The sequence below is a fragment of the Uranotaenia lowii genome, chromosome 2 (genome assembly GCF_029784155.1).
Source record: "Uranotaenia lowii strain MFRU-FL chromosome 2, ASM2978415v1, whole genome shotgun sequence".
NCBI lineage: Eukaryota > Metazoa > Arthropoda > Insecta > Diptera > Culicidae > Uranotaenia > Uranotaenia lowii.
In genome coordinates this window covers 259,867,662-259,894,899 of record NC_073692.1, presented here as the reverse complement: position 1 = coordinate 259,894,899, position 27,238 = coordinate 259,867,662, and the positions used below count along the sequence as shown (strand labels likewise).

Genomic DNA, 27,238 nt, shown 5'->3' with positions numbered 1-27,238 from the left:
ACATATTTTTTGTTTCTCATTGATCGATTTCACTCTAAACTGCTAAGTTTTAAAATTACTAAATGCCGAGAAAATAAGAAAGGAGTGAAAAAATCTGACAAAAAAAACGAGTTTGAATCGCAAAAATCTCCCAAAATCAGTTTGCCTCGGTTTTAATTTTTCTCTTTCGAGTAAAAACTATTCCCTTATAATTCCACAAGGCAATCTATCATACAAAACAGTCAGAAAATCTTTTAGTGATTTTTAACCAACACTCCGGGATTGCAAGATCTACAGCAATTATGTCACCGATACTGCTTCAAGCTGATCTACACAATAATATTGAAGTTTTTAGCTAAAATTATGCTTAAGGTTTGATATTCTGAATCTAAAAGCTTGGCTATTTTAACTGCAAATGATTGAGACTCTACACTAAAAAAAAGTAGATATTAACATTCAGAATTAACAGTTCATTTTATAGTTCTTTTTTATAATTCAAAATTATTCAAAATTCTGCGAAGGTGCCTACATGAAACATAAAAAAAAATCACTTTTTTATAATTGATTTGTTGTTGTACAATTCAAATTGAAAGTTTAAAATGTTAATTTTAAATTAAAGAGCAAATCAAATAAAATTAGGTTCCAAAAGCTTCATATTCAGAAAGTAATTTTAATAATCGTTTTTTTTTTCTAAAAAATAATAATACTAAATTTCGAAATCACGATTCAGTAAAATAATTCAATGAAGAATGTAATGCCCGTATGTTATGTTTATTTATTAGTTTATCGGCCTTATCGGTGAAAAGTAAAATACTTTCGATAAATTTTAAAATATCAGAGCTCTAATATTTGGAAGCTCAGGAGAAAATCAAGATAGCTTGGAAGTTTTCTGCTACATTTTCATCTCTCAACAACGTATGTATTATTTTCATTGACAAAAATACATTTATAACAAGAAATTCTTAAAGGGCTCTTAAAGTGACAATTTTAAAATACTAGATATACCTACAAATTAAAAAAAAATTATAAAAGGATGTGTAAGTTGTGTAGAAGGATATTGAAATGAGTAGATATATATAGAGAAATTTTTAGAAAGTTTTCATTATTCATCTCTTGTTTCATACTTTTTTTAAATACCTGTTGTTCAGTGCAATTCATGGGGGAAGGAGGAGCAGTGTACAGCTTATATTGTAGACTCATTTACAACTGACCATCCCTTCCCCCCGCAACCCCTCCCCCTCCTGTCACTCACTCAACTGATTGTTTTTTCACCAGATATTAACGTTCCTTCAAATAGACTGATTTTTGAAAATTGGAAAATCACCCCCCCCCCCCTCCCCCCAAGAGCCAGCTCTAGGACCGCCCCTGGTGGTCCCTCATATTATCCCAGATGATCTCGAATAACCGATCGTTCTATTTCCATCTTGAACGTCAGGAACATTTCGTCCTGTCTTTGCTTCCTCGTGTAGAATCGCTGCCTGTTTCCTTGGTCCTTATTAGGTTGCCGTACATATAGCGGATGCTGTCCTCGAAGTCCTTCTTTAAAAATAACATGGATTTGTTCATTTGCAATAATCTTTACCATTGGAAATGCCTAAACGTTAATCAAAATGTGATTTGTACAAATAATTCTAAGTTGAAAAAATTACAGTTTTTTTCCAGGAATTTACATTCTTCCATTTTCCTTCTTTATTGTGCTTAGGATTGTAGAATTATTTCTTTAATGACAGTTTCACCTGATTTGAGTTTAATTATTGCAAAATCGTGGCATCGAATAACTCTTAATTATTGATAATCCTTTTTTATTGCAAATAATAGAGAATCATATGAAGGTTATTTCATCAGAATATTTCAATGCTCTTAAATCAACAACTTTCTTGTTAAAATAATATTTCTGAAAACTGGACAGAAAACCTCTCACGGATTGATTTAATGATATCACCAACAAACTTTATATTGCTTATATTATCCTATACCAGTGGTTTTCAAACTTTTTCCACTCACCGCCCCCTTTTGCTGGATTTTCAAGCTCAACGCCCCCCTTCCTTAGATAAAAATTAAAAATGAAAAAACAAAATACTGAATAGAATCATTAAAAAGAATGAATAGAGTAGTTAAAGCTTTTTGCATTATGATGTAAGACAAAACAAAACCATTCTGTCAAATTATGTTCTATATTGATGGATATCATAAAACAATTACTATGTTTTTTAATGAATTCTCAGTTTTGTTTAACATCCAAACGTAGAACAAATGTTTAAAACATTACAACTTTTTTATTTTTTGGAAAAATTTCACTTTCAAATGAAATCCATTATTAACGAAATTAAACAACGAAAAATCTGCACAATGCTTGTCAAAAAAGGAGAGTAAATTATGATAAGGTGCGTTACTTGATCAGAAATATAAAAAAAAGTCATATAACCTTTTATATTGATATTTTGAACATCATTTTTTTGAAGAAAGGAATACATATTAATTTTGAAATAATATAGACTTGTTGAAAAAAAAATGGGAAGAATAAAAAATTCAAAATGATTCATAAGATTACACTGACATCGGTTAAGATTTCCAATTTGCGAAACTGAATTGTTAAATGCACGGATTAGTGTTTTTACTTTAACATTCACTTAAAAAGTTCTTCACTAGCTCCCAGTTTTGTTCAATTCGTTTTCAATTTGTTAAATTTTCATTCAATTTAATCAGACAATATTGAATGTTAATAAAAAAAAATAGCTGGTTTCTAGATACTGGATTCAAAAATCATTGAATTAAAATAAATCTGCAAAAAACGAGCACATTACAGAAACTTTCTCAAAAATATGCAGAAATGATCCAGTAAGAACTTAATAAAATATAAAATTTTCCGAATATATTCTAAAACTTGAAATCAATCAGTTTGTATTGAAAATACAACGCTCATCTTAAATCTTGGTTATCAAAATTCTTTTACAGCTAAATTTGGAATAAAAGTTCACAAACTAATAACTGCAATTTCGGATAAATAAAAAAAGAAGTCAAAAATTTCTATCCTGCATTTATGAAGTTTTTAATCTGAATTTGAATTCTGTTCAAAGTTTAGCAGCATTTACGTGTGTCAAAATTAACAGGCAGTCGAAATTTTGTCATTTTTTCTTTTCAGAAAATCTATCAAAGTTGTGACGCCTTTTCACATTTTTTTTCTAAAACATATTTTGCTCAGCAAATATTTTAAGTCTACATTTCAGTACATGAAAATTTTCAAATTAATGCCTTTTGTTTTTTTGGGATTTTCATCCTTTAGGGTGTTTCATTCCTTAAAGCCTTTAGTAAAACCCAACATAAAGTAACAAAACCAGATGAATATAGAGATCGTAGACAAAATATCTGACAATTTAAAAGCAAGTAGTTCTGTAGAATTATAAATACAATCATCTTAAAACTAACTCTCATTTGGTATTTAGTTCTGCAATCCAATTTCATTATTGTCCATTAAACTTACTAGTTGTCATTTTATTTCTACGTTGTTTCGTTATTGTGTCATTATGAGTTTAAATATGACTTCACCGCCCCCCTGAATCCATCCAACGCCCCCAAATTTCAAAGTAGCGCTCACTGCCCCCCTGGAAGCTCTCAACGCCCTCCTGGGGGGCGGTACGGACCACTTTGAAAACCACTGTCCTATACCATCACTGTTGGTGTATATATTTAAGACAATCAATAAATTTTCTAATCAGTCTGGGCTAAAACGCATAAAAATGCAAATCAAAGATTCACCTTTTAAATCTCGGTTCCATATGCTGGAATACGATTGTTTTACATCACGAGTTCGTTAATTTGAAAATTTTATCCATCCAAACATAAATTTTATGATTTCAGCTAGCAGAATTTTTGGTATTATTTTTTACCTCTAAATGTATGCAGCACCTTTATGCTTTTTCATTTAAAAATATTTTTTGTCAGAAAAAATGTAAAATTTAGTTAGAAATAAAAACCAAAAATTACAGCATTTGGCGTTATGGCATCACAAATATATCAAAAATTTTGAATTTACTTACTTACTTACTCCAATTTCTTAGTAGGATGTAAACTCATGTTTTTATAAATTTTAAAATAGCTTTTGAAACCAATATTTTTTCTGGCACGTCAAATTACTGTCCCATCAACCTCAAAACTTTTGATGTACAAGCGGTATGATTATCTGTGGACATTATGTTTTTAGTAGCCATTGAAGTTGAAAAGTGTTGCATGATGCCCTAGTTGACGGTATACTTTTAAGAACATGCACCTTAACAGAAAAAAAAACTATCTTCAGACAATTAAAAGATAAAAGAGAAGTCAGCTTCTTACCGGCAATCATATACAGTGCAACGAGGAAAATTATTCCCACGTTGCTGAACATAAATGCAGTGAAATTGCGGCAGTGATCCTTGAAGCGTTCTGCAAACGGCGGTTTCTGACGCCGTCTGATTGATCGTTTTCGTTCCATGTTGGCCGGTGCACTTTTACAAACCCAGCGGCCAAGCTTTCAGAAAGGGGCCTCCAACCAGCAATGCAATGGGTTAGCCACTTTAATGCAGGTGGTTGGATCTTCCCCGAGTTGATGCCCGCACCGTGGCACGGTATTTTTCACTTTCCCGGTCAATTTTCGCTCGCCCCACTCTTGCACTAGTCTCACTTTTTTGCCGATGACGACGTCGTCTGGGGTTTCTTTGGTCTTCCCGGGATGGGCTGTTAGAAAGACCCCTCGTTGTACTGTAGCTAGCCGATTTCTAAACCCAACCCACCCAGCTCCTTTTTTTATTCTTAAATTCACTTCCACCGTTTCTGCTGTTGCCGTTTTTCACTATTTTCTATCCTGCAGAAACAACTCATTAAAAACTATTTCACCCACAGCCGAAATAATTGCGTTATGTGCCCGTTGCTGCTTTTGCCGCCGCTGTTTTCGTTCATTTTGACCACACTTTTATTGACCTCTCACGAAATTTGACGTACTGCAACACCTAGCGGCCATGGCTTTTTTCGGATAATTACGATGCATCAACAAGAAGGTTACATTTTGCTGATGTTGCATCGAACCTCACTGAATACCTGGAAACATAAAAAGAGAAATAGGAAATGATTAGATGAAGTTTTAACTAGCAAGGAACGAGGTCAGATTCCAAAGTTTTGTTTAAATCAAAGCTTAGTGTAATGCATGTGGTGCAGTTTTTTTTTCTAGGAAAGGGTTTATGATGAGGATTTGAAAAGATGCTGTTTTCATACAAAAAGCTTCTAGTTCTTAGTTGAAAGCTTTTTTCGAAACAAGGTTAAGAGTTGTTTTCGGTACAAGGAATGAAAATAATGAATTAATAATTTGCTAATGGAGAGCAATTCTGAGGATTTAATCTTACTTCGCCTATAGTTGGTCGTGGTTCGGCCAGACATAACTGAATGCCATTAGCTTTTTTTTATTTCGAGAAATCAAGTTTTTTGTACATTATCAATATTTAAAATGATAATCATGAAAAAAAACATTGAGGTCAATCATTTTCGAATTTATGGTCTGAAAAAGTTTATGAATTAAAATCCAAATAGCCAAAAATGCACAGATTTATTTGATGAAGTTAAGTTTGATACATAGGTAAAACTTCAAGATATGAACTATTAACGTCTTAAACCGCTTTAATCTCTTATTCTTCATATAATTTGCTGTTCAAGATTCGATCTGAAGACAGTTGACAAAGAAGACAAAGAAGCTATCGACTACGCTAAACTTGCTGGCTTACAATGGTTCAGATATTTTTAGTTATATTTTTGAAATATTTTTTCTGTTTGAACGAATTTTTCAAAAATTGGTATGTAATCGGTATGTTTTACCTAAAATCGGTACTCGGAGTACACAGTTTCTTGTTCAAAAATTTCGCCAAAAATCGGTATAAATACCGGAAAATCGGTATGTGTAGCATCGCTGTTCCGGAGAGTGAAATTGCGCGGTTCAGTGGTGCGTTGATTCGCGAAGAGCCTTGTTCGAGTTCACCACAATGGCGTAGTGGGTAGAGGCTTCAGAGTACAAGTGACGAGCTCCCGGGAATTGGAATGAGGCGAGCGTACTTTGAAGTACAGCAGAACAAATTTCCAACGTCCATCATGTCGGTGAAGAAAATAGAATTAAATAGAATATCGAATTGCAAGAAAATTTCTACCAGGAAGCTCATTTCAAGTTGGTTGAACTGTGAAATATGGCAGCCTATCGACAGAACGTCAAAGTTCAATATGCTGTAAGCCACCACTGTTTTTTTTGTTTACGTTTTCTTCCCCCGCACTCAGAAAAATACTATTATGTATGCCATAAAATTCTCTTATGAAGTGGCGCCATAAGAAAAATTAATGAAATTCATAAGATTGTCTTATGACGCGAATGAATTCTGAAGATGAACGCCTACTTCAATGAGAAGTTGTTGCTTTTCATAAGAGATTCTTATGGAAACAGTGAATCAATTTCTAATAAGAATAATTTTAGATATTTCATGCTGAAAACATTCACTTTATTGTTTGCCAAATTTGTTTGAAAAATCATTCATGGTCACCATCAGCAGTGCATCAACAGACGGCTCCATCAAAGTTATGTTTGCCGCATCTCAATCTTCGACTTTGCATTTTTTGCCGATTATCTTGCTGAAAAGTAAACAAATTAATAATGTATTTTAGTTTACTAATATATTAAACATTCACACCAAAACATCAAATCGAAATTACCATTCCGGAGATAACAATAACATTTAACATTGAAGGAAAACTATAATGACTATGAACTGGCGATTGCTTCGTACTGTTAGATGATGAAAAACATACTGATGCTATGAATGAATGTGTTCATCATTTTTTCACAATGCCGTTTCTTCTATTTTTCATAACAACATCGTATGAAAATTGAAAGAATTTCATAAGACTCTTATGAAAAATTAGTTTGGACGCAAAAAAGTGGTTCATAAGATGTATCTTATGAAATTTATAATAAGATTTCCTCTGAGTGCGTGAGTAGTGCTTCAATGTTCGGTAACCACTGCGATTTTGCAAGAATGATCCGACTGTAATATCAAAATCAGGACCGAGGATATCTAGGTAAGGGACAGAGAAGCTGTCGGAATTGGTATTTGTCGTAAATTAGGTACGCACTGAGTCATCAAGTGATTCGATCATTATGTTTTGTAATGTCAGTTCAAATTCATCAATTAAATATTTTTAATTGACCTCTAACATTCTATAACCGGTTCGGATAACTATGGCTACTGTGAGAATGTAAGAAGAGAATCTCTAGATTTCAATTAAAATTGAATTGTGAAAGAAAGTCAATTAGAAAACAAAAATTAAATGCACCCACAATAATTTTTGAGCTGCAATATCTCTGATTTGTGCAAACTTTGAATTGTTCAGCTTCTTGTTTTAAAATTATCTGAAACATTTTATTATTTCTATAAATATTTAAAAAAAATTTAACAAATTGCTCTAGGAAAATTTAACTTTCTGCAGCTTCAGACAGTGGCGGAGTTTCTTTGACTCTCGCGACGCGATTGGTCAATAAACTAAGCGGATCAAAAGTAATCAGCAACATTTTGAAGACATCTTCGATGTTTGCAACCCTACTGAATTTACGTGCATGATGTTCTCTGAAACGTCTTATAAAGTTTCTTAGTTTAGCTTAAGGGGGGGGTAGGGTCAAACACTTTCAAAAAATCGATTTTTTATTTTTTTATTTTCTTATTGTAAAACATTTCAAGAATGTTGTGTCAAATTTTCAAGTCAATTGAAGCAAAACTGAAGAAATTATAGGCCTTTATCTCCTCCTATCTAATACTGCAAGAAAGCAAGAGCAGAAACTTCTAACGCGTTTTTCTCGAAAGCACATTTTTAAAGTCCGTGGACATCGTCATTTGAAAACTACTTATCCGATTCTTTTCAAATTTGGAGCATATTTTCTACATATAAAATACGAGACCCCAACGTTTTTCTTTTTTTGTTTTTTCACTTTTGGGAGATTTTACAGATAAAAAATGGCGGATTTTTTAGTGAAAAATCGTATTTTTAACTTCAAACAGCCACAAAAATTTCATTGAAAAACTTTTTAAGTTAAATAAAAACGTTGGGGTCCAGAAAAACATCTATTAAAAATATTTTGCTCTGATTTTTTGACTTCAGATGATTCTGTGCTGAGATACAGTGTCCACCGCAAATCCTGTTTTCTAAAAGGCATCCTCGAAAGTGCTCCGTCACCGGCTCATTTTTCAATATTTTTCTTCGAAAAAAATACTAAATGTTCTTTTAACAATGCTTTGTATAATGCAAAAAAATTGAATACATTTGTTTGAACGATAGCTCTAGAAAAAAATCGTGAAAATGGTGTTTTTTTTTACCCGTTAGACCCTACCCCCCACTTAATTGGTCGACTCGACACAATGTTGTTGATGATGGATAATCATTGTTCCAAATTGTACAAATTTCGTTCCTTACACGTAGTAGCACCAAAGAACAAGCAAATATATGAGAAAATATTCTAAAAAGAGCGTGAGTCTCTTTATAGTATGATCGACTAAATTTTGCAAAGGAATCGTGACTGTAGATCGGCTTATTTCAATGCCTGTTGAGAAAAGTCAGGGTTTATCAAGTATTTTAACATGAAATTAATTAAGTCTTTAAATCACTAAACTTCTTATGCAAAAATGCAATCCCGTATCATGCTATCATAAACGAACGGCATTTAATTTTTCTTCCTGATCGCAGCAATCCATGGCTGGTCATACAAACAAGTGCACTTCTCTACCCTCTCTACCCGTGGCAAACATCGAGTCAGTGCGCTAAGAATATGAACCTCATCTAAACTAAGCCAGAAGAAATGACTTTACCAGACCACAACTTTCGAAATGTTTTTTAATCGAATCAACTATAATACTTTTGTAAGAAACCATATTTTCCACCATTCCCTCTGGATTACACAACTTATTTGGAATTCAACACCGCGATTAATATATGAAGCCAAAGCTCTTCGTTCACCGAAGCAAAAAATTATTTATTATGCCGATAGTACATTTGCTTGAAAATTCCTGGATTCATACTCACTTTTTCAATATACTAGGGTAAAATACTCAGATTTCGACAGTTTTTGCTTGTTTTGTCAGAAAACTTAAGTAAATAAGTTAATTGACTAAAGTTTTTTATCTCAAATGTAATTGGTTCGATGAGTCAGACTTTTTTCTTGATTCTCTACCTTTTTTATTGATCAAAAGTTTCAAAACAAAGTTTTCATTATCCTTCTACGAAAATTTCTCGATGATCTAGTTTTCGACATTCAATTTTAGTATTCGATACAAAAAGTTTTAGTTTTCGACAAGAACATTTCCACCTCCTTTGTTAGCACTGGGATATGAATATTTGAATGTTATTCTACTTGTCTACTTCACGCACGGCGCTTTTTACACCATGGAAACAGCACAGACAAACAGACGGGACACTCTGTTTCCGGTTTTCGCAAACCGGTTCAAGATTTCTCAAAGCTATGCAATACCGCCACCAGGGTGCACTGATCTGAAAATTGAAACTTTCCCATCATAGTAGCTGTTAGTTTTTAATATCCCCATGGAGCCTTTTACACATAATACTTGAAAGTAAACAAACTACGTTGTACCTAAATCAAGAAATCTGCAAAGTATTTCAGTTTGAAATTTCAAAAAATATACAAGCACTTCCTGTGTCCGTGTCCCATTCAAACGGATCGTGTTTCTGTTCGTTAGATATGGTACCAGAAAGAGTTGCTGTTGCAGTTGGTTCCACAACAAAGGATTATTCATTTTGTTCCGAAATCTGGAGAAATGGTCAACCTTTACCGAATGTAAATATGAACCAGTTCCTTGAAGCTTATCGGTGAGAGTGGAAGATGGAATTGAATAGCAGTGCCGAATATTTTAACCCAAGAAAAAAAGATTATAATAAGGAACAAATCCGGGTTTTTTTTTCAGATCTACATAATTTGGCTGCAGCTGTGCAATTTCCTTAAAGTAAATGTAAAGCAATGTTTGTTTTGCAAATGAAAAAAAAACATCAAATTTGTTGGAATAAACTTTACTCAAAAACCTTTTCTGTAAGGCTGTGTGTATTTACTTGAAGGCACATGACCAAACTCGACTTCTAAATGGCTGTTCCTGTGGATTAAGCTGCTGCCCAAAAACCAAATGTTGGACAAACAAAAACAGAATCATGACAAATATTGTCCTTTTATACTTAAGAGATAATTTGAAGGTGATTCAGTGCTCAATAGCCATGTTCTACGTTACATTTTCTAATGTCAATTCCATCGGAATATTGAATGATCTGATCAGAAGCGCTGGGTGTCTCTCCCTAGGTCGATGTAGCTAGCAAAAACTCTTTAAATAGAAAAAATCCCGATAAAAAATTGCTTTCAGAGAAAATAGTGCATGGGGAACGTTTTTTGTTTATCAATTTGCTGTCACTCAGTACATTTCTAACCAGAGAATCAAATCAGATATGCATAAAAGATGATGAGTTTGGTGTTATCTAGAGAATCGCATTTTCGTCAATATTAATGGTTTCCAGCACTTAACTTAAACGAACATTTTTTTCACTTCCTAAAGTTAACATATGATGTCAACAATAATTCAGACCAGTCTATTTGTTTGCAATATTAAATGAAAAGTTTGATTTCATGGGTAACATGGTGGTTTAAAATTTTCCTAACCGGTTCATGGCCGCATTTCGTCTTAATAGGCAATGTCGACACCAGATTGCAATGCAAGCGTTTTGCGAAAAAATTTATAGTTTTTCTTCGGAGTGTCATGTCTGTTTATCTGTGGAAACAGTATAAACATACCCAGGAAGATGGGTGTCAAAAAATAGATTATTAGATAACTTGTCGGCACTTGTTTTCGACAGCTCAAAAAACAGTTGAAATTTGTTAAAATATTTGCAAAATATAAAAAAAAACCGAAGAGATTGTTTTCAGAACCTTATCCATCCATTGATTCCTTTAATGTTGCTTTCAATCGAATAAAAGGGAAGTTTTTCATGATTCAAAATCATTCTTATTTGGTCGATGGCTTGGATTTCACAGGTGATTTAGAATGTTACCTTTAAATTATTGATTTACTACTTTTAAACAACTTATTTGGAAGATATTTTATTTTCAATGTATTTAGTACCGGCAAAAATAGAAAAATATGAACATAGAAAGCATAAGCCACCAAATAGAAAGATAAGCATTTTGTTGAAAAAATGTCGAAAACTAGCTCCTGTCGAAATCTAGAGTATATACCCAATTAATTTGCAAAATATTCTTTTTCGCTTTCTTTAAACTATTTTTGTTATTTTCTTTCGGCTCCGGGCATTCCAAAGCGTTTTTGATGATCATCAGCCCGCAGCCGGAAGCAAATAAAAATTGTTTCCATCTTCGCACAGAAGCATAAAATCCAACATGACAATAAACCTCCTTTACACGCCCTTTACAAAAAAACCGATATTGCAAAAGCCTACTAGAGACAATTTCCTTTCTTAACAGATGATATTTTGAAATACACTCAAATGATACTATTTTCAATATACTGACTAACTAAACCAAAGATTTTCAAAGAAGTAAAACTGAATTTCAGTAGAAAAACCAAACCCACTGGAATGCAGCACCAGAACACGACCGACTAAAAAACCCGACCCCACGAGTTAAAACTCCCATATTAGGTCGAAATTCGGACAGCACACCGATTATTAAAAAACGTCTCACGGAACACGATAAACTATTACCGTACTGGATCGAATTCCAGACAGCAAACGAGATACGATAAAACACTAAAAGTAAGTCATCTAATGATAACAATATCATCTTAGTTATAGAAAATTAAAGTTTTCGAGTTACTAACGTAGTTTACCCTAATGTACATCGCTTGGAGGAGTAATTTGACTGATTAATAAAATCTGTTAAAACTCACTGAAGGCTTGTTTCGGGAACAGTGGTATTGTGCCTATTTTTTGTACCACAAGCCAATACTTTCAGTGCTGAAGATCTAAATATTGTAGATAAAATAAAAATCATATATTTTATCTTAAACCATAACAAACTAGTTTCTTCCCTCTTATCAAAATGGGTAAAGGACAATAATGTTTTTCGGACAATCACTATTATTATTTTAATGAATATGTTTATATCTTAAATACCCATTTAGGGACCCGCATAGAACAGTATTATACAATAACGATTTCCATTATCTTCCTCCTAAGACACACGAAAGATTTGCTTTATAGTTTTGGATTATTGATGTACGATTAAGGTAGTCTTTTTTCCATGAAATGGAATCGTTTGGACGCACTTTACGATACAGCGAACGGGTCGTTAAGTAGAGTAACCATTCATTTTTTTTGCTTTTTTCTACTCGTTCTAAAACGGTTTGATCATTCGTGTTATCTTTATCTAATGATCCTCTCATAAAAAGGAAACGATAGAGCATATCGTCACCCAATAATGAAAAGATTCAAACCCAATTGGGGGATTTGTTAATTTTATAAATTGCAATTGGATTTCCGCAAAAAATAAAAAAAAACGTTTAATGTACTCTTATTCATTTTATTTCACATACCTATAGTTTATTATTCCTCTAAAATGATTAATTTAAAAAAAAAAACAAACATTCCGCGGATGTTTGCAGGAACAGCTTCCGTATGTTCCATCGCTGCAGCACTTACGAACTGCAGCCTGCTGCTGCATCACTGCCAAACCGGTCGGCGGATAGTGATGCTTAAACAATGACTGCACAACACATTTAGACATAATATGTCTAATTACTTATACTTTGGGGAAAAAGTTGAATAAATCACGGGTCACGGGTGGATTATTTGAACAAATTAGTGAGAGCAATCCGCTGCTGAGCCCGGTAACATCCTAAATCGGTCTTGGCTTTGTCGAGCTCAGCTTGGACGAGCCTATCGGTTGGAGCCTTTGCTTGGACCCGGCGTAAATCATCAATGGCCAGCTCGTAGTTCTGCAGACGATTGTGGGCCTGACCGCGTCGAAACAATGCCTTCACATTATCCGGATCCAGGGCCAAGGCAGCGTTGCAGGCAAATAGCACAGCCGTGGAGTCGTTCAACTTGAGAAAAACGGCCGCCTGATTCAGGCAATTGGTCAGCTGAAACTGCTCCAGAAGAGTGCGATCTTCATAGCGACGAATTTTGTTGTTGAAAAAGTTAAAGTATCGTTCGGCTTTTCGATACCGTCGGCAGGCTTCGACCCAATTCCGTTGAGCGAAGTATTGATTTCCTGCCGCTTTAATCATTTCCAAGCGAGAGAGCATTTCCGTTACCTACAATCAAAAGAAGGGAATTTAGCAGGGTATCCTTTTAAGACTCTTTAAAGACGTTTTCCTACATCAAAGTCCGCCTCAAATTTCTCCCAGTCCTTCGGAAATAACGGTAAACAATCTCCAGTCCCATCGTTATCGTTCAAACCCCAATCTTGTCCGGGCATCAACTGGCCGCAGTCTGCAATCACAATCTCCCTAGTTGGCTCGCCCTCTTCGCTGGCAAAACGTTCCATTTCTCCGATAACTCCGATTCCGCGAATAACGTAGCCGACGACCACATTGGTACCGTTCAGATGGGGACACTCCCCGGAGGTAATGAAAAACTGAGACTGATTTGTATTTGGTCTGCCCAAATTGGCCATGCTTACTGCTCCATCTTCATGCTAAAAGAAATAAAGCAGTTCTCTTAACACGCAAACCAAAAAGCAAAAAAAAAACACCAACCAAAAGGGAAAAATTCTCATCCTCGAAGAATCGCCCATAGATGCTTTCCCCGCCGGAACCGTTGTAGTTGACGATGTTCCCTCCCTGGGACATAAACAGCGATTTAACCTTGTGGAACTTGCTGCCCCGATAGTGCAACCGGGCCCCGGTCGTGGTCGAATGGCCCCGCTCTCCGGTGCACAGGGCCCGGAAGTTTTCCGCCGTCAACGCGTGTTGATGTGACAGCGAAGAAGTGCGTGTTGCTAAAATACTCAATTAATTCTGAAGACCATTAATTGTATCTTTCTTAAATAGTTCTCTATCATTTGATTGCGTTGCAAAATTAATCATTTTGTTCCTAAGAATATTCATCGTATCTTTCGGGAATAATATTTTATCCGTTCAAGCAAAGGCACATTTAGCCAAGATGCAATATCGAACGTTACTATTAATGTAATCAGAATAGAATGATACGGAAGATTCAGCGTACAGTATTGGCTCATGCGGGGAGAGATGCATAAGAATGCAAAGTCAAGAAACGCCTTAAATGTCTATTCCTTGCATTCCTACGCGCTGGGAAATAATTGTTTTGTAGCACACGTTTGTAAACAGTTCAAATTTCCTCCGTCAAAAGTTTTGTCCCTAAGATTTCAACTAGGTAAGTGAGTAATACGCAGTAAGTAAATTATTGTGTTAGAATGTATACCCCTAAATTTATGCTGAACCTATATGCCTTTTCTTACATCAGTGACAAGAAAGACATTAAAATTTGTTCACTAAGTAAAATTACTGCAATTGATGTTTTTATGCCTTATGGCTTTTGTAAAACCACAAATTAGTCTGAAAATATTGGATGTTCCACAATTTTGTAGTGTTCACAAACCTCACAAAAACATTCCTCTGCCTCTCTTCTCGATATTTTCTTTTTAAAATTTTGTATGGGTCTCGTGATTCAAGCTAATTTTTTCACAAAAATTCGTCGCACAGGTAAGATATTACTTCAAAACAACACAAGCTTCGAATTAATACATCAAAATAATCCGTATAAATCCTCCTTTGATCGGAGAAAAAAAGTTAAATCTGGATGTATTTCTTTTAGGAACCGTTGAGGAAAATCTCAAATAAATATAATATTTTTATTTTATTTGAATCAGGATCAGTGCTGTTCTAAAACATTCTCATCAATAGCTCCATTTCAAAGAATGATATAAAATTCTCTCACAACCCTGTTTATCCCCATTAAATTTGTCTTTAATCGGTTCGATTTCCTGCGTGGTGCATAAATAACAATTTTTTGTTCACACTATTCCATCGATTGCGCTGCTGTTCAAAATCACAAACGGCACATTATCTGTCTGCGAGTGAGGGAGGTGCTCAATTTATAGTTCCAATCAAGTGCAGTTTATTATTATTTTCCGATTTCTATTCGCTTTGGTGTCGACCAGCAAATACAATTCATTAAATTGTAGATGGCAGACAATCGGGTGGTACAAAGTACAACCTTTGATTATTTTGGTGTTAACTGACAATCTTGAAATAAAATGGTACGAAGATCGAGTTTGGTCGGAAAAAAGACCTATTATGCTTCAGCTTTTCATTCGAAACCGTAGACATTTTCGTATTTGACACCTGAAATGAAATGTCGACTTTGAAAATTGGTCGGAAAGGGCGATAAAAGGCGGACTTCAATCTTCTGGACCACACTAAAGCATCATCCGAACCAGTTACAGTTTTCCCAGGTTCTGTGAAAAATAAAACATGCTGGGTGCATTTGGAACCGTAAAGTTGTTGCTCGCTGGCACAGATTTCGAACTCATTTCACGACAAATGCGGTCAGACTGATGAAAAGTAAATGTTTGTGCATCGCACTGCTCCCTGACTGATGCTGTGTATCTATGGTGATATTGCAGAATAGAGAGACCAAATGGGTCGACAAACGCTTGGAATGACAGCACTGAACTTGCTTTCGGTTTGTATGGGGAGCATCGGTCTTTGTCGTTCAGCGGGCTAGCATCCAGGGTTATATAACTGTGTGTTTTTTTTTTTGGACAAACATTGGGATGGTAAATAACGATGTTTAATCTTCGGGGCATCGATTTTAAACAGGAAATCTGGGAAATAAAGAAAATTTATCTATGACAATTTAAACATGTTTATTTAAGCTTTTCAGATTTGCAATATCGGTTCAGAGCGAAATCGAAACATTCGAATTTATAGATGGAATCAGTGTTTATTCAAACCACTATTCGGAGTAGGAAATGGCAGAAATTTGTAGCAAATAATGCCGTTTTTTTCATCGTTACATAAATTACATTGGTGAGCTGTCAAATATGTGAGTATGAGAAAACTTTTCTCAGCTATATCCGAAAACCGGAATGTTTTACAAGTATCAAATGATCTGAAAAATGTGCTAAGTTGAATTTGTTCAACAACAGCTTGAGCCAAACAAAATTTAAAACATTTAGTTTCAAGTTTTTAAACTGTGGTTGAAAAATTGAACATAATGTTAAACGAAGATCTCACAGAGGCGAATTTACCCAGCAAGCCTCTATAATAAAACAAACAAACGAAGATCATAACTTTAAAAATTTTCCAACATTCTGGAATACGGGGAAATAGTGTTTTATAATGGCCATAGATATTTAAAAAGCATTTTATAATGTTTGTCTGGCTTCGCTAGGAACTATGCTTTTGGAGATAAAGATTCCAACACACGTAGTTAAAAGGGTGATTCAGTGCGTTAAAGAGAATCTGTCGCGAAAAAGGTGGAATAATGAGTGGTCCAAGGAGGTAGAGCAAAGGTGTTCCCTTTCGCCATTCTTGTTCAACATTGTAATTCAAAAGATGTTAGAGAAATTGAAATGTAGTGTACCAGAGCTGAATTTGATTGGTGTAGGAAATATTAAAGTACCGTACATATTCTCATTCACCAATGACATTCTAATAGTCGGGCAGTCGGGAAGCGAACTGCACAATATTTTAAAAGCCTTAGAAACAGTTCTAGAAACTGCACGTCTTCAGAGAAAGAACGGTACAAGCCAAATCATGATTATAAATCCTGCAAAAAGTTCAACCCACCTATAGAAATCGGATTATTGATATACAAATCTGTGATAGCTCCCTCGATGATTTACGATACAAAAGCTTCAACACTAGCTAAGCGCAGCAGAAAGCAAATGGATAAATATAAAAAAAAATCTTTAAAGAGATTTGGACTTATTGCAGAAAAGGGTCCAACGAAAAAGTGAAGATTCGAAAGCTTCTAAGGGGTAAATCCATAAATAGAAGAATTGATCAGCTCTGCTGAATTACTTTGGGCATATAATGCGAAGAGGTGGAGAGCACCTATTTAGAATGGCGAAAAATAAGTTTTGTAATAAAAGAAAAAAGTGAGTTCTCGGAGGGGTAGGAAGGAGAATAATGTGCATTGGATATAATTGTTATTAGTTTTTATAGTTAACGTGTTATTTTAGGAGCCGTTAATTTTTTTTATAATTGAAATAGGTATAGCGATCTTGCTCCGAATATTTCTTAAAATATTGGATACTATCATTTAGTTTGAGAAAGTTTTTTTAAGTGGGTTACACTTATTCAATTTTCAAATAAGTTTATGAATACCATCACTCAGTGATGAAAATTTTTGTTTTGCAATTTAATCGTATTATTTTTCTTTTCCAGCTAAAATTACTTTGTGATGTCGGATACAACATCGGATACAACAGAAGAAATTTGGGCGTCCAAACATGAGTATGTGATCCCTAGCTTGTGCGATCTCAAGAATACTACTATAAAATATACAACAGTTTATCAATTGAATAAGCCAGGGTTGCGGGCTTAGGCGTTCAGTAGGCCATGGTTGAAAAAGACGTTTTGACAGAAGCTCCGGAAAAAATGAAAAATTTTATAACAATTATGAAATTTTTGAAGCATTATAAAGATTATTTTTGTCTTTGAAAACATATTATAGGATAGGAAGTGCTTTCGTTTATTTATTTGCATCAATGGAGCTATTTGTTTTTTTTTTTGTAGATTCTAGCTGACCCGGTAAACTGCGTTTTACCTTCTTAAGTATAAATCGTAATAAATGTTTAGTTTCATCTACACGTCCTTAACTGCATCGTGCTCGCGAATAGATTCTTATGGAAATCGTAACAAATAAAGTTGAATTTGTATTGGGACCACCTTCCATAAAAAGTGAGATCCTTGAAACTATTATACAAACCAACCCTGACCCAAAAAACCCTCGGATACCGAATTTCACTTCATTCCGACCAACCATTCATACGTGATGTTGTTACAAAGAAAATGCCTCCATTTTTATATATAAGATGTATAGATCAGCTATAGATTTTTATATTGCAATAATACTCGATGGTTTGGGGGCTATTCAGTTAAGTTAATAATAACCATATTTAAGAATAGATCAAAAAAATAAAAAGCCAAGTTTAGTGTGTTGAAATCTCTTATACTTTTTGAGAATCAAAAAAGTCCCCGCAATAGCCGATTTCCGAAACCAGGCGTTAGCTCCACTTGCAATATTTTCGTATTAATAAATTAAATATGATATAAATTAGAAATTTTATCTAAATTTTAGATATCACACTTGTTTTGCATAAAACATAGTTAGGGATGCCATTAAATGGTAATATTCCGTCCATATATTTTTTATCAAATCAGTATTAAGCTCTTCTATTTTCACTGTCAGATTGATTATGCTTAAAGCTAAGATTTAAAGTTACATTGATAAAAAGTAAAAAATGTATATGGTTAACCTACTTTTTCTTAATAGAGGCATTCTACTTGCCTGATATGGGCATTCAAACTCCGTCTCTTATTTCAATATCTTATCATTTAAAATTTTTCTAAAGCCTCAATTTGTTGAATTTCTGATTTTCAACAGAGTAAGAAAAAAAATCATCAACATTTTTGTTTTGCTTCGTCGCAATTTTTGTCGCCCCTACTTATTCTTCACTAGAACGATTATATGGGTGTCTGTCTTTTCGCCAATAAAAAAATCTTCGTCAGGATAATCCATACTTTGAATTGTGTTGAAATCCAATTCAGTCCTGCAAAGATTTGACCCTACAATCCATCCAATATTTTTCCAGGACCTTTAAATTGCTGATTGCGAAACCTGCATTACGTAGCCTATATGCAACTAATTTTAGATAGATCTTCATATTCCATTACATAAAGTAGATTTATGTAGCTCTCCAAGATATTTTATTTTGATTATTTTAATTAACTTTTGGTCCTTGAGTTGAAGAAGTGGGGTAACATTTGATGGTATAAATTGCACTTTGAAGGCACTTGGTGTTTTCGATCATTATGAATTATCGGGACTTGTGATTACCCCTAGCGTTAGAACAGGGCATAAATGTGACCCTAACTTAAGCAGAAGATTCACCAGCATGTACCCAAGTGTACCCATGCAAAACTTTGTAAAAAAAAGCTGTTTCATCCGCATTGTATATTCGTTTAGCAGTAAGTTTTCGCTCCTTAACGTAGCTTGAAGGGCCCAACGCTGGATTTATTACATAGCATTTTTTCTCCTGAAAGCTTAAATCGCCTGTTCCCACAACGAAATTTAAAATTACGCCCCCAAGATTCGCTAAATTTAACATTGTCTAGTATGTTAAATTCTTGGGCAAAAATTTTAGCTGTTGCCAGGATAAAATTATGTGTGAGTAGCGTACATAATGTTGTATGGGTGAGTACCACTGCACTTCACATTCCCTCACGAGAGTAGAGTCGAGTTAAGTAGCTTGAGTGTCTCTCGTCAGTTAAGACGCAGCCGGCTAGCGATCAGGTCTTCTAGATGGTTTAGTGGCGGATTAATCTGATGGGTGACTTCCAATGCACAGTGGTCCAGAAATGAAATTTAGCGGGAAACAATTATTTGCGCTCTTGCCTTAGGTTTAAGACATTTGATGTCCAAAACAAAGTTGTACAACATCACAAGGCGCTACTTTTGAGTGAAATTTGTTTAGGGTGGTTCATAAAACTCCTTAGATACGAAAATTATTTTTTTACTGTAAGGAGATAGTGCTGTATTATGTTCAGCAATTTGTAGAACAACATAATTGATGAAACTTTGTAGAAGACTTTGAATCTCTATCTATTAACGTTTAGGTTTTATGATGATTTTCGTGCACAAGTTAGGGTGGTCCTACAAAAACAAGTTTTTTTGTTATAACTTTGTTGAGTATCAACTTATCAAAATCATGTGTTTGGCAAGTATTTAGCGAATCATTATGCGCATCTTTTGTAGCAAACAGATTTCTAATATCTGCTTTTGATTCGCAGTTATCATGAATTTTGTGTTCAAAAATGGCCGTTTTGTATGAGCCATAACTTCAAATGGAGCAAACCAAAAAATTCAAACTTTAATTCGTTTGAAAGAACATGTTAAAATCTACATTATATCAAAAAACTGGAGAGGTGTTTTTTGTTTAAAGCTTTTTATTTACATTTGAACTTTACCAAAATTGCCATTTCTCATATAACCTTTCTATTTTATTTTTGACTACTTTTGGCTGCGTGAGGAATAACCGTACACATCGTAACATTTATATCATCATTATAGTTAACAGAAACGGAAAAACGGAAAAAAAGTTTATTTGAGAAATCAATAAAAAATTCATAGAAAACAAAAAAAAACACTTATATTCTAGCAATAATGAAACTAATAAAAAACGTGTAGGGGTCACAAATCATTCAGGAAGGCTGATTTTTGAATATTTTATACATTTTCTATTTGATAGTGAGAAATACGGATCTGATGTCAGGAGTCTTTTAAAAACATCCTCCAGACTAACCACACGATCAAACTTTCTGGAGTGGTTTCCTCGAAATCTTCGTAAACTTCTGTTTCTTGTTTCACCAGCTTCACATGTTTATGAGTAAAATATGATGTTTTATGACTGCTGCTCCATGCACTAACAATTTGTGTACGGTTGGAGAAACGGAATACCAGCTATATAAATTGTTATAAAGCACCCGAGTTTCTTCAGCATACCCTTCAAACGAGCTGATAATGGTTAAAATCACGTAAAACTTTTCCAAAAGCTGAACATTCAGTCCCGTAATTCGTGCAACTTCAATCCGTTTCTCGAAGAATTTCCTGGCAATATTTCCTGTATTGGAATTCCCACCGGTGACCCTAGGCTCATCAATACATAACTTCAGTTGTTCTTGTAGTATGTTTAGAAAACTTTGACGCCGTTCATTCACTTCTATATTGGTTTTCCTGATTCTTCAAATAGGTTTGTCCATACAAAGACGATCTGCGATCTTCATGAACATTTCCAACGAATCTTGTTAGATCTGCATTTTCCTTAGCAAAAATGATCCTAATAGGTCTGCACAAACTCACTGAGGATGGGCAATCGTTACTCCAGATAACGTTTTGTATCCCATTAGATTTATCTACGAGACGTAACGGAACAAGAGAAACCGCGAAAATGTGTGAATCGCTGTATTCACGCATGTCTCCTTCATCATCTTCGTCAATGAATGATTGATTAAATCTATATTGAAATAATTTGAAGATCAAAAGATGAAGGTTCGTTCAAAATAAATTTATACCTGTTGTGGTTTGAGCTACCATATGCTCCCCATTTGAAAATCAGTTGAAGCATTTTTTCCGGAAATGTAGAATCATATTGTAAATATTTCAATAACCTTTCCACTGTATGACCCACCAAATTAATTTAATTAATTAATTTCTTTTTCAATGTTTTATTTTCAAAAGCTTCGAATCCATTTTTAACAGAACTTCAACCACATTTTTTTCACTAGAACCCATTCAGCCTGTGAACGACTATAACTTTCCTTTGAACGTTCATCACGAATAATCGAAACTCTTGAACTGAAAACTGTATGGTTTACTTGGATTTGATCAAAATGATCACCGGAGAAACCAAACTGGCTTTCACAGTCAAAAGGACATAAGTGAATAATAACTCCTTCTAAGAAAGGGGGGGGGGGGGGGGGGTAGCTAGTAATTCATTGTTTTCAGTTTATGGTTCTATACATTAATAATCAAGAATCCTCATTTTTTTTTCATTTCTGCCCCTCTGGCTTTGTTAGTCGTTCAAAATTTTTACAAAAGGTTATGAATAGGAAACTCTGCTTTTGCAGTGGTAAAAAATTTAGAATTATTGACTAAGGGTGCGAAAGCAAAGAAGAATACCATGTCGCAGAGCAAAAGTGATATATTTTGTTTTATGAAAAATGGCAATTTTGGTAAAGTTCAAATGTAAATAAAAAGCTTTAAACAAAAAACACCTCTCCAGTTTTTTGATATAATGTAGATTTTAACATGTTCTTTCAAACGAATTAAAGTTTGAATTTTTTGGTTTGCTCCATTTGAAGTTATGGCTCATACAAAACGGCCATTTTTGAACACAAAATTCATGATAACTGCGAATCAAAAGCAGATATCAGAAATCTGTTTGCTACAAAAGATGCGCATAATGATTTGCTAAATACTTGCGAACACATGATTTTGATAAGCTGATACCCAACAAAGTTATAACAAAAAAACTTGTTTTTGTAGGACCATCCTAACTTGTGCACGAAAATCATCATAAAACCTAAACGTTAATAGATAGAGATTCAAAGTCTTCTACAAAGTTTCAACAATTATGTTGTTCTACATAATTGCTGAACATAATACAGCACTATCTCCTTACAGTAAAAAAATAATTTTCGTATCTAAGGAGTTTTATGAACCACCCTAAAAAAATTTCACTCAAAAGTAGCGCCTTGTGATGTTGTACAACTTTGTTTTGGACACCAAATGTCTTAAACCTAAGGCAAGAGCGCAAATAATTGTTTCCCGCTAAATTTCATTTCTGGACCACTGTGCAATGGTCATTCAAGTTGCACCGTTATAATGTGATGTTTATCACGCTTATGATTATACTTAGTTTTTGGACATTTATTGCCATGACAGAACGACGCTTGCACCAACTTTCCTTTTCGAATTTCAATTTTTCGATTCGTACAACGGTTAGAACCGCTGTGCTATAGATAGCAGTATATTTCTTCTTTCAGACTTACTCTCCAACTTTTTAATAATTCCCAGTTTAGGTCATTGCTTCCATCAGGTTTCCGACCACTGCTTCCATCAGATCCCCATTTGTGAAGCAACTCGAGTTCATTCGTTGCATCTAATGAGCTACCACGTCTCCAAAGTACCTACTTCCAACAATCGCTCCGAATCGTGATCCACTAGAGCTTGCAACTCCCCTCCTCTATCAGTGATAGACACCGCATTTTGAGGAGGGTAGGCCTTTGCTTTCAAAACCTTGTGGTATGCTGGCAAAACATTTGCTCAATGCTGTTTTAATACCGACTTCATCAAAATATATTGATTTTTACTGAAATTCCCTTTCAATTTTCAGAGACACAGCTTCTTCTGCATTAATAACGATGGGCATGACTGGGTGATTTTTCGAATAGAGTTGTTTTGACATTTCTCACCCACATTAACTGGCGCCACATTGTCGTGTACTGACGAGAACGGGACAATCAACCTCCAAAAATTCCAGTGCAAAAATCGAGTAGCCGGCCGACGAACATGGTCGTTTTTTAGGTTAATGTTCCCAAAATGAAGAAGTGTTAGTGAAACACCCTGAATTATGACACGAATACTACCAGTGGCAAATAGGACTATTGCTGATAATTTCGGCAGCAATCGAGGGATTTTCTCCAACCAAATTTATTAGGATTTTACTCCGTGCTTCAATCCTGCTTTAACTAATCTTCGTTCAGTTGTTCGATTAGACAACGAATGCGACAAGGGGGCTTATTCTGCGACTCGAGTGACGTGACTCACGAAATTTCACGTCTTGGTCCCGACTCCACAACATGCTTCAGAAAAGAATTTGTGTATCGATGAGTTCTGAAGACCAATAACAGCTCACCCGAACGAAAATTTCAAGGATAGAGAGGCCATTTAAACCAGCAAAACGATATGAAATTTCGTAAGTCACTTCACTCGAGTCGCAGAATAAGCTTCAAGATTTAGCGCAACGTTTCGAAAATCTAGAAAAAAAATCGAATACGTCCTTCCGAACTTCTTTTCCTTCAAATTTGGAAGTGGCGTATTTTCCATGAAACTGCCCTTCAGCCTAATTTTTTTTTTGTTCCACAAATCCAACGCTAATCTTCTCTAGGATCCAGTTATACATTGTTCTCCAGCGGATAGTAACTTCCATCTAATAGATTGTAGATAAGTAACTGAAACCTAAATATTTTAGCAGAAACTTACCTTACAAAGGCTGAAATTTGCTTCAAAATTCACAAAAAATTATTAACACACGTGTTTGATGGTCACTCAGTAAGGTCGAGAACGTAGTGGAGTTTAATTTTCGTGCCATTGTGTTTTCGAATCGATCGCAGCATGCTTTTGTTTTCTGAGGGGCTGTTCAGATACCACATGGACAGAAAAATGAGATTTTTGACCCCCTCCGTGGACAGTAGGCAAACCCGTATCACCCTCCCTAGATTTCCACGTGGACAGATATGGAATTGTTTTTAAAAGTTTTTACCGTAAAATGGGGTAAATCGGTACTAATTTTGGACTATTTTCGTAATAATTTTGTCAAATGCTGCCACGGTGTCTCTTCACTTACTTAAAATCTTTTTTATTTATGTTAGTTTAATACATGGATTCGATTTATATTTTAAGAGATGTGTTGTCGTAACATTTCAGCTTCGATGTTTTTGTGCAATATTGATTTTTGTTTTTAACTTAAAAGTTTAGCATAAAAGGATAGTTTTAAAGCTTGGCTTCCGTTTTTGTTTATAATTTTCCTTAACTTTCATACCTAACCTACCACGGTTTTTTTCTGGTGGAAATGCTTTATTTAAACAAAATTAGCATCTAGTTTTTGCACCAGCTGGGTTCTTCGCCTTCCCCTTCCTAAAATGTTCCACCGGAGGACTAAATCATTTTCCTATAGATTTGTTAGATTTTTGTTAAGAAAATTTCATGAAAAACTTAAGCCATCATAGAAGTCTTGGTAAACAATGTTCCATATCTTTGTAGGTATGTGTATGGATGTGTGTTTGCTCATGTATGTGTGTATGTGCAAGTTTTCATGAATATGTGTTTGTATTAATGTATGTGTGTTTACTTAAATAATTGCTCATACGTCTTGAACAACTAATAGATTGTATTTCAATGACTTCAGATTGAAATGAATAATGAAATTTTTAGAATTTCAAAACAAATGGGGATTTATTTTAATAATTAAGGTTAAATATGAGAGCTGTTGTACAATACAATGGCACGAAGTAATTGATGACCATATTGTTCTAACGTCTCAGTCACTTTCATGTTCGCCCAATTCGTCGCAAAATCGAAATGAACAGTTTATAGATCCGGTAGCTTGGCTTCTTCCCAAACCTTTGCGCATTCGCCAATTGTCTCGACAAAGTGTGGACAAAGTTCTTCTTGGAGGCATGCTTTAAATACTTCGTCAGAGCGGTCCAGTACCTGCAATAAGCGAATTCGTATGAAATGTTGTACTAAACATATGTCAAATTTGCTTACTAAACCGTCTATTCTCGAGAACTATCTTGTTCAAACTGAAGATCTTTCTCTCGTCCTTGTACTGGTTCGATAATCTCCCTGTTTTCTCTCATTCTCTCAAATTCTAATTCGACTCATTCCATACAAATTTTTCTCCCTAATTTTGTATACAAATTTTCCTCTCTTTTTTCACTGGCTTTCTCCTATCCACTAGTACAAATCTTTAGACAGTTTCTATTCAACAATTTAATTCTTCTTATATTTCTTATTACTTACTTCTCTTTACTACAACTGCTTTTAGGTGATGTGCAGTATGGACAACGAAAGCTTGAGAGCATTATTCCCAAAACTAAATCGATAATTTTCACATCTCCGGCAACAACTGCTTCCATATGATTTAGTTCTAATAACTTCTGCCAAACCTGTTTTCTATCATCGTAAGTTTCCAGAACTTTGGGGATAAGAGCCAAAATGAACATCATTTTTAATCCTGTATCTTTTCTTATATGCCGCTTTTTATCGGTAAAGTTCCTCTTGTTTGATAAAATAGACAGAACTATTTAAAAAGAACCACCTTCCCCGTCAGCCCCAATTTTGATCAAGATTTGATCCCTGGATAATTTTCTTTGATCTAAAATTTCGCCAACCATATCGTTGACATCCTTACAAAAACGACAGGCCCTAGTCAGGCCAGGTCACCAGAATTTGGATCATCAGCTTGAACATCGAACGGTAGATGAACTATTGCAAAGTACTGCTGGAGGCGGTCTCCTGCTCAATCTCCAAACCTCGCATGTTGCTCCTCAGCTTTGTGGTGTTTCTGGTTTTTACTATAAATTTTCAAACATTTATTATTGTGCAATATGGTGAATAGGGACAGACAGTTACTTATTTATTGAGAAGCTCGTGTTCATAAAAACTGTGCCTTAATAAAATGCATTCATCTTAGCTTCCATCATTTTAAATGCAAATCAATGCATAGTATTTCGTTTAACAAATTTGTTTATATTTTCACCCAGTACTTAAACACCATTTTTATCACGCACACTTATATTTGAAGAAATGTTGATTGTGATGCCTAACTCCAGGGGCAAGAAATCCTAATAATTGAAGACTTTTTTTCCTCCTTGGCCTATTCTTCTAGGATCATCTTAAAAGTAAATTTTCCTCAGTTCTACATTATTTTCCACAAACTTGGGGGAAGGACATTAGGACATGTCCTGATTAACCCCATAATAAGTTGTCCCAAGTGTGTTTTCTTAAAATGCGATTGAATCAACTGCCTTTTTTGATTTTATTGACACAGTTCTTCGTCATATATCAAACTTGTAGACACATCACATCACTATTTAAAGTGATTCCAAACAACACTTTTCATGGTATGAAATTTCGAAATAGAATTTATATTCGCTTTAATGCAATGTATAAAATGATGTTTTGATCCTAAAAGGAGAGAAAAAATAAATTGTGGATTGCTTGATCACCTTTTTTTTTTCATGTTCGTGTCTAATCACCCCATTTCACAGTATCTAAATTAGAGATACCATACGTACTCTTTTAAGGGTACATGTACTCTTTTGCGATCTTGAAATGGACGTACTCTTCTTTTTTTTCGAAATTTTACTCTTTTTTTGTTGAATCACATTTGATCAGAAAAATTAATGTATTTCTTCCATTTTACGAAGTTGTTTTACATCTTATTCAAAAACTACAAAAAAAAATACAGCTTACAATGTAGGAAATAATGGAAGTTAATTGATAAATAATAACATTTACGATTGAATGAATAAAAAAAATATATATATATATATTTGTTTGTTATTTGCTGACAAACACAAGTCAATAAAATATATCATATATAGATACACCCTTCCGATTCTTATGTCTCGAAAAGAATTATTCCTCAAAAGCACCATATGGGAAAAGCAAAACGCTACGGGGGTTCCGTGAGAGATACACTCATTGTGAGAAAGAC

The 27,238-nt window shown here is 34.5% G+C and overlaps 2 protein-coding genes across 3 annotated transcripts in view; both read right to left on the bottom strand.

Moving 5' to 3' along the window:
• The window catches only part of LOC129745165 (potassium channel subfamily K member 18), a 260,383-nt gene that overhangs the window by 176,271 nt on the left and 56,874 nt on the right, over positions 1-27,238 (bottom strand). For both annotated transcript variants that reach the window (XM_055738081.1, XM_055738080.1), the window contains one exon: positions 4,309-5,049. In XM_055738081.1, the coding sequence (XP_055594056.1) occupies positions 4,309-4,447 (139 nt within the window). In that variant the 5' untranslated portion in view covers positions 4,448-5,049. The remainder of the gene's footprint in view (positions 1-4,308; positions 5,050-27,238) is intronic.
• LOC129742554 (peptidyl-prolyl cis-trans isomerase D-like) lies at positions 12,571-26,058 on the bottom strand. The gene is made up of 4 exons (XM_055734464.1): positions 26,019-26,058; positions 13,740-13,981; positions 13,361-13,678; positions 12,571-13,295 (listed from the first exon to the last, which is right to left on the bottom strand). Exons 1-4 carry the CDS (start codon positions 26,056-26,058, stop codon positions 12,825-12,827), a joined length of 1,071 nt encoding a protein of 356 aa, XP_055590439.1. The 3' UTR covers positions 12,571-12,824.